The sequence below is a fragment of the Sinocyclocheilus anshuiensis genome, unplaced genomic scaffold (genome assembly GCF_001515605.1).
Source record: "Sinocyclocheilus anshuiensis isolate Anshui unplaced genomic scaffold, SAMN03320099.WGS_v1.1 scaffold181, whole genome shotgun sequence".
NCBI lineage: Eukaryota > Metazoa > Chordata > Actinopteri > Cypriniformes > Cyprinidae > Sinocyclocheilus > Sinocyclocheilus anshuiensis.
The window spans coordinates 449632-458269 of record NW_015540898.1 but is presented as its reverse complement, the minus strand read 5'-3'; the positions used below and the strand labels follow the sequence as shown (position 1 = coordinate 458269).

Here is an 8638-nt window from a genome sequence, read left to right as displayed (position 1 = left end):
AGAATTGGCAGCTAAAAGAAAAGATGACACACTAAAGGGGCCACCATTTTGAGATCAGTTCAATACAGTTCAACCATTGCAATTAAAGCTTCCAAACAAACTGTCCCAGCTGGAGCAATGACACAAACCACGACAGCCCACAGAGCAAGGACAAATGCCACAGCCACAGCCTCTCTTTAAAACACAGCAAAGAAAGAAACACCAACAACAGCAACTTCATGCATGGGACTGAATCTAAGTGTCCATTTTATGAGAGAAAACATATGAAAGTATTTGTTTTGTATATGCAATTGTGTAGTGTTTTTCAGGTTGTTATTTGTATTCATATTTGGTTATATTCTAACATTAATGTTGTTCCAAACCTGCATACGTACCTTTATTCTGTGGAACACAAAAGATGATACTTTGTACAATGTATTTATTTATTTTTTGTCAGTATGGTTTACATCCCACCATTCTTCAAAATGTCTCATTGATATGTGTTCACTAAAAGAAAGAATTCATAGAGATTTGGAACAACATGAGAGTGAGACAGCATTTCCATTTTTGGGTGAACTATCCCTTTAACATGGTATACATAAACCCGTCATACAAATAAAAATCAGCTTTAATAAAATATAAATAGAGGTGTAACCTTTTTTATGAAACCTAAAGGCACCTTTTGACATCACTGAGGTCACTGTACTTTAAAAAAAAATACTGTAAGCCTGAGCAATTACTCTATTCGTACAATGATTACTGCATTTGATCAAAACCTTACTGCATTAATCAAATTATCTATAAATAATCATAGACCTTGAAGTTTTTCTTCAGCAGCAATTGAGATTAATTAGCTACATTATCTCAGTCAATACCATATGAACAATTTATCATACAGTATATTCAGTTCAGACTTTGTGACAAAACACAGATCCACTATCAAGCTATAGAGGGCAGGCATAAACAGACAGTGTGGTACAGGACTGATTTAGCACATGGGGGATCTCCTCCAGTCATTTGTCAGTATTGGAGACAGAGTCACAGTTAAACACAAATGTAGTCCATCCCTCCCACACAGTGAGAGAAAAGGTGGACGGAGGTGAGATTTAGGACGCAGAATGTGTGGTCTGAGCGTTCAAAGCAACTGAAATTTACCAGAATCAAGTGAAACGGCACTTAGTTTATGAAAGATAAGACCCCAGTATGTGTTTAAAGTAACTTGTAGACATCTCCTAAATCTCTGTGAGCAAACAATGATGTTCAATGTAACATCAACATTTTATGAGACAGGGATTTTTATGCAAGTGCGTAGAGCGTTCTTCTTCAGCTAAAGGGTCTGATGTAGGTCCTGAATGAAAATTTGTAATGGGTGTGAATTAAGAAAAGTGACTGGCTATAAATATGTTTAAACAGCCATGAAACTATATTCTGCATTATCTCAATATATGCTAAATTCTGATGTTCTTGTAACCAGTGTTGGGGAAAGTTACTTTAAAAAGTAATGCGTTACTTTACTAGTTACTTGAAAAAAGTAATCTGATTACGTACCTCGCGTTACTTGTAATGCGTTACCCCCAACACTGCTTGTAACAGAAATGGGAAAGGGTCAGAGTATTGTTCTCACTTTGCAGTTGAAATCATGCATCATGTTATAAGCAGCCAACTAAAGAACTAGGGTGTTTAAATGTCCTGGTTTCACCTCACTTTAAACTACTGTAAAAGTCTAGATGTCAAAAGTTATCAGTACATCATAACAAAGTCGATACATCGAATAATCATGCAGTGCTGACTATGACCAAAAACGAGTAATTTTAGTTCAGATTCGATTACTTTTGGATTTCCTTGTTCAATTTCTACAGCCAGCTGCAAATTCTTAGTGATAATAACCTTGCAGTTAAAACTAAGGGTTTTATTAGATTACAGAGATTTTTTTTGACATATTAGCAATTATAAACTTCAAGCACTGTTTTCTACTTAACTGATGTTCTTTTGTTTTTATGTGCTCTTTTGCTTTACTTGTGCTTGTGTTCTTGTATTACTGACTTATACGACCGTGAAGCAAGCCTACATGTGCCAAAACTGGACTAATGGGCAAATGAACTGCTGTACTGAATCTTTTCTCTGTTACTTGACAACAAATCAGCTGTACTGCAACACTCACCCTAATATTAGCTCACCATCAGAAGACATGAGACGAGAGGCATTTGTTTGCCCACGTTTGTTGTTATACTTACATAAAACAGACCTCATTCATTCATCATTAGTGAGAAGTTTCACAGTGCTGAAAGGTGAACGCGATCTGTGACGCGGTGAGTATCGCGAGATAACACGGGATGAATATGGCCGCAGTTAAACTACAGACGAGTGTCGTGAGTCAGGCTGGAAAACACACTGCTTCTGTCATCTTTCTTCATGGCTCAGGTGCTTTTAAAAAGATTAAAACCTCGCTCATGCAGACGCGGTGTGAAAACTATTTTTAACAGAGAAATTGTGTCCTACTAACCTCCGCAGACCAGCGCGGCTCACGCAGGACGCGCCGCAACGCAAGGGTGCAGAGACGCGTGTTGAACTGTGAGGTTGAGCATGTTCTGTTAAAAGTGCATCGCTTATGGTGTGAGACTTCTGCTGACGTGTTCAAAGAAAAATAATTACAAGAAATAGTGAGCGTAAGAACGCGAATGCGCATAGAGCTGGTAGGTTACAAATACATGACCACAAAGTGAACACGTTTCTCTGTCGCAATCTTCATAATCCTGCACACTGCACATCCTTTGTATTTATTTAGCATTTTAGTGCGGTTTTCTAAGGCAGACATCACTGTTATGGTGGTTCATACTTGGGGACATAGGGATTTGAACAAGCCCATAGTATTACAATTGGTATGTAATTTGTCCTGCTATGGACATAATAGGTATGTTTTTTCAGATCAATAAAATTAGCATAAGAATCCCAAAGATTTATACCGAAGAAAGGAATGTCATATCTCGATATGAGGTCTCGTCTCAATACAATATTTAAGATACGCTTAAAAATTGAAGCATGGAAAGTTGGACTCTTCATGCACTCGACTGTCACAGCTTTAATTACGTACTGGAGGACGGGCTATCAGACTCCGATTATAAATAACAAAATACCCCTATAAAATTCATACACTAGACTGTTTCCACCACTGAAACTTTGAGAATTGTGAGATATAAACTCGCAATTGCAGTCTTGCTATTCTGACTTTATTCCTCGCAATTGCGAGTCGTGCGTTCAAGTCATGTCAGATAGATCGTATTTACGAGTTGAACGCACATGAAGTCACACACAAAGTCGTTATTACGAGTGGGAAACTCGAAATTTTCTTTAAGCCCCAAGTTTCTGAGTTGGGGGCGTGTCAATGAGAAACATGGCGGAATCAATGGATGCAACGTCTGTAGCTGACGGTAAATTTTTGTTTAAATTGATAGTTTAGTTGTCCTATAAACTTAAATTGGTCATGTTCTTGTTACGCAGCTGAAATCCAAGTCACAAAAATGCAGACCCTGTTGTATTTTCTTGTAATTTATTAAAAGAAGGTACACCGCCATCTTGTGCCGACTAAACTGACTTGAACGCACCTGAGGTCGTAATTATGATTTGTCAACTGGTAAGTACGAACGTCCCAGGAGGACTTGAACGCAGCATAAATCATAATTTTTAGAAAAAAAGTCAGAATTTTAAGTTAAAAGTCTAGGGCTCCCCTCGACTAAAGATTTTTCTAGTTGACTAGTAGTCGTTCATTTTCGCAATTAGTCAACTAATCGCACGTTTATATTAATAAACAATATAATTCTTAATAATGAGCCTTTATTGCCTATAGCCTATCAGCGCTCAAGTGCACGCATAAAACTTTCCACAGCGCACCGGCAGAAGTAATGATTATGAATGCGTCAGGGAAAAAACAGCAAGAAGACTGCCTTAACATTATAATAATGAAAAACTAGTGTTTTCTGTATTTTCGGCTGCAGCCATATCCATGGTGGACGTGCACGTTTCATACAGATTACATAATCTGAAAATATTTGTTTTCCATTTGAATTGGTTTATTTAAAAGTAGACAATTCTCTTTCTGTAGATATATTTTTCATGTCAGTGAGGCAAACACGGAGTTTCAGTGCCATTTTTTATTACATTTTTTATTTTTTGTTGAACCGCTCAAGTTCACAGAGCCCTAATAATGTTTGCTTTCATTATTTTACAAAAGCACAATGTTCTGTTGTTGTTGTGAGTGCAAGCAAATAAAAGCCTTTTACAGATTTGAAAGATGTATTACTCTGGATGAGCAAAAATGACAGAGTATTTTAAGTTAAATGCAAATGATCGCACTGGCGATATATTCAGCTTCCACACTCCACACAAACACTTCAATACCGCAGATTTTTCTAGGTTAACGTTAAAACGAGCGGCCATGTAATGTTGCGTTGCTGCTACTTGCATGTTTCAGATGATAAGCCACATTTGAGGTCGATGAACAAAATGTTTGGATGTACTGTAATTACCACATAAATCAGCTGATAATGATCTGTCAGTCACGACTTCATGACTTCGCCACTTCCCGTGGAATTTTTTTTCTGCAACTAATAAAATTTTGATCAACTAATGCCGAGTTCACACTGAACGATTTTAGCACAATTTTTCACTCGCCGACAGGTTTTGCGAAATCGCCGACAAATGCCCGAAATTGGAGGCAGATCGGTGCTCGTTCATGCGAGTGACAATCACACAGTGTGAATTATCAAAGACGCGATCTGAGGGAATTGCCGATGCGTCGCCGACGCCCGTGAAATATTTGGCATGCTAAATATCTGGAGCTGTCGGCGATTCACGATCACGCTGTGTGAAATGAGTTCTGACTGAAAAACACATCGGCGATGACTTACAGCCAATGAGAGACCAAGATACAGGGCAGCGGAAAGTTTGGGGAGGAGTTATATGAAACGTAGTTTGCGGACCAATGTTGCCAAATCCGCAATCGCCGCCAGTTGCTTTTTATGTCAGCAGGTTGAAGCGACCCCAATAACGTGATATTCAGGCCCTGGAATGTGAATTGTACCAGGAGAACCCCGCCAAAAACATTTGTATTTTACCCCCCGAACGCGATTTTTACTGGGGGACCCCCTCGAAAGCAATTGGGCTATTTTCAGGCTAGATTTGAGTAGTAATTGGGCGGGTTTTGTAGCGAAAACCTGGCAACTCTGCACTAGACAGTCATGCAGTGTGAACTCGGCATAAGCCTCTTCTCGTCGACTAATAGTTATGCCGAGTTCATACTGCATGATTTTCACTAGCCTGAAAATAGCCCAATTGCTTTCGAGGGGGTCCCCCAGTGTATTTTACCCCCGCGTTCAGGGGATAAAATACACATTTTTTGGCGGGGTTCTCCTGGTACAATTCACATTCCAGGGCCTGAATATCACGTTATTGGGGTCGCTTCAACCTGCTGACATAAAAAGCAACCGGTGGCGATCGCGGATTTGGCAACACTGGTCCGCAAACTACGTTTTATATAACTCCTCCCCAAACTTCCCGCTGCCCTGTCTCTTGGTCTCTCATTGGCTGTAGGTCATCGCCGATGTGGTTTTCAGTCAGAACTCATTTCACACAGCGTGATCGTGAATCGCCGACAGCTCCAGATATTTAGCATGCCAAATATTTCACGGGCGTCGGCAACGCATCGGCGATTCCCTCAGATCGCGTCTTTGATAATTCACACTGCATGATTTTCACTCGCGTGAACGAGCACCGATCTGCCTCCAATTTCAGGCATTTGTCGGCGATTTCGCAAAACCTGTCGGCGAGTGAAAAATCGGGCTAAAATCATGCAGTGTGAACTCGGCATTAGTCGACTATCAGGGGGCAGCCCTAATAATGTCCAATTCTGAGAAAAAAAGACTATTTTCCTAAAATTGTAAGTTTATATCTCACAATTGTGACTTTATAATTCGCAATTGCTTGTTAATATCTCGCAATTCAGACTTTTTGAAATTGCATGTTATAAAGTCAGAATCACAAGATTCACAGAATTGTGATTTATATCTCACAATTCTGACTTTGTAACTCGCAGTTGCGAGTTTCTATCACTCAATTCTGAGAAAAAAAGTCAGAATTGCGATTAAAAAGTCACAATTACCTTTTCTATTTCTTATTCACTGGCACAATCAGGCTTCCTTACTGGACAGTTGAGTACGTAGTATACAGTAAGTGCATATAGTGTGTAGTATGTAATTTGGGACACGGCTAGAGAGTCGGGTTTGGGTTCTTTAGACTTGGTCCAGTACTACCCAGAACACTCTATAAACCACATTATAACAACCTAACAAACCAGAGCACCTTAGTAACCATATACTTATTCAACATGCAACTATTATTTCCATGTAGGTTTGTTTCTCTGTAAAAAAAAAATAAAATAGTTTGTACTGTTTGCATATGTTTTAGACCTATGTTTAATTTAGACACATTTGAATAATTTAGTCCAATGTAAAACTTATGGTGGTGTAATAACTTTCATTCATTTCATTTAGGTGACACAGGGCCGGGTTTGCGCAGGTGGGTTTATGATGTGTTGGGACAAAACCTGGCATTTGAAAACATCCAGGTGATTTATCCCACAGCGCCAGCCAGGTAAACATTCCCTATACATCGCCTTCACAGCATCTTTACAGTTATTGGTTAAATACAATCATTTATTAAAACAGTGAGAGAAATTATTGGTTTTGTAGTAAATGCACATGTCTGTGTCTGACATTTTTCTATTTTTGTGGAGTCTGCTATAGTCTTAACAGTCAAAACTCTAGTTTTGTGAGATTTATTGATTTATAAAACTCTAGTTTTGACTGTAATTGAAACTGAAATAGTAATGAAATTTGAATGAGTATTAATGAGAATTTTACAAAAAAGAGAATAATAGATAAAAAGCAACCTGATACAATATATTCTCTTGCTTTATAAGCAATATTATATTTGGAAAAATGGATTTGATGAGTACCTGTAGTGGATGCATGACAAAGATGGATGTGGTAGATCAACACAAATAAATGAAAACTTATTAAACAATGAAATCTCAAATAGAAACAAAGAAGACATAATGCTGTCTGTAATTATAATTCATAAATATAACTTTTTATGTCAAGTGGACTTATAAGCCCATTAACAAAGAACATGTTGAACCAGCTTCTAAATGGTATTTACTGAATTCATTGTGTTCAGAACACATCTTTAAACTCACAAACTTTACCCACTTACCCTTATTATTAAAACAAAAATGATAGGGACTTTAATGGACTAGGGAGTATAGGGCCTAGAAAACAATAGTAATGATAATAATAATAATAAAGTCTCACAAGCTGTTGATAGGAAGAACCTGAAAGAGAAATGCTATTCAGATTAAAAAAAAAAAAAAATGTACAATTTGGATTTGGGTGGGATTGCACTGTATTTTATTTATTAAAACCTTAATTGCAACAACTTTATAACATAAATGAAAATAAGATCACATTTTAGGTGCAATTTTTCAAGCAGAAATCCATATAATTCCAAACATTTAACAATCATTTCTCACAGCTGTGTGAATGCAGTCATTTATTTAGCAGTTTCTTCAGCTTTGTTTTGATTGAATTATTACTTCACCGCTACAGTTGTTTGTTTTTAGGCCGTACACACCCATGCGAGGGGCTCAGTCTCATGTGTGGTTCGATCGTCACAAGATTTCCCAGGATTGCCCGGAACATTTGGAGTCTATAGATTCCATGTGCAAAAATTTAAGCGCCATTGTCCAGGAGGAGATCCGGGCAGGGATCCCTAAACACAGGATGCTTATTGGTATGGCCATTGGCTCGTCTCTCTCCTATCCTCTCTCTCTCTCTTTCCTCCCCATCCATCTATCTATTCCTACCTTATTGCTTTCCTCTGTCTTACACACTCTCACACTCCACTTGTTCCAAATTAAGCAGAGTCTCAGACCACTGCTCATAAGTCTCTCCCTTGTTGTGTAAAATGAAGAATGAAACTTATCAAGTTTCTCATTCCTTTCATTTGTTGCCAGAATGGGCCAAGAAGAATTTCTGGATGATTCTAAGATTTCTGCTAAGCTTTATCTCAGAATATTTGGGTTATTGGGTTCACATATATATCACAATGAGATAAAAGTGGCAGAAAATCATTCAGTAAAAAGAGATCTTAGAAGAACGCAGGTAAATTCCCTCAGGGTGTGAGAAGACGACTGGATAGACATTAAAGAGAGGTTATGATTTGCTCAGCGAGTTAAACCAAATGGCAACATTCAAGGAAGGGTTAACCAAAAAGCCAATAACGCCTAAATACCCTGAAATAGTTGCAAGTAAAATGTGAAAAGTGCAAAAAAAAAATAAAAGAGTCTTTGTGTGAAAAGGCTATGTGTGGAAGGACAGAAAAGCCCCTGAACTCGGTTCCAAAGAAACTGATTCAAAAAACACATGTTCCTGTGAGACTGCTGAAATATTATCTTACTAAATCATAACATTTTGTCATTAACTATAAATACTCATTGGAGTCACTCGAAGAAACGAAGTGGTCTGTACACTGAGTCCACTTCCTAGACTGACAAGCGGCATAACTTTCCATGGAAAACGCTTTCATAGAGATACATATATATATATAT

The 8638-nt window shown here is 38.0% G+C and overlaps 1 protein-coding gene across 1 annotated transcript in view; it reads left to right on the top strand.

Moving 5' to 3' along the window:
- The first annotated feature begins 2294 nt into the window (after nt 1–2294).
- LOC107689024 (lysophospholipase-like protein 1) overlaps nt 2295–8638 on the top strand; it is a 14927-nt gene continuing 8583 nt past the window's right edge. The window contains exons 1-3 of the mRNA XM_016486893.1: nt 2295–2400; nt 6525–6624; nt 7652–7821. Coding sequence (XP_016342379.1) covers nt 2313–2400; nt 6525–6624; nt 7652–7821 — 358 coding nt within the window. The 5' untranslated portion in view covers nt 2295–2312. The remainder of the gene's footprint in view (nt 2401–6524; nt 6625–7651; nt 7822–8638) is intronic.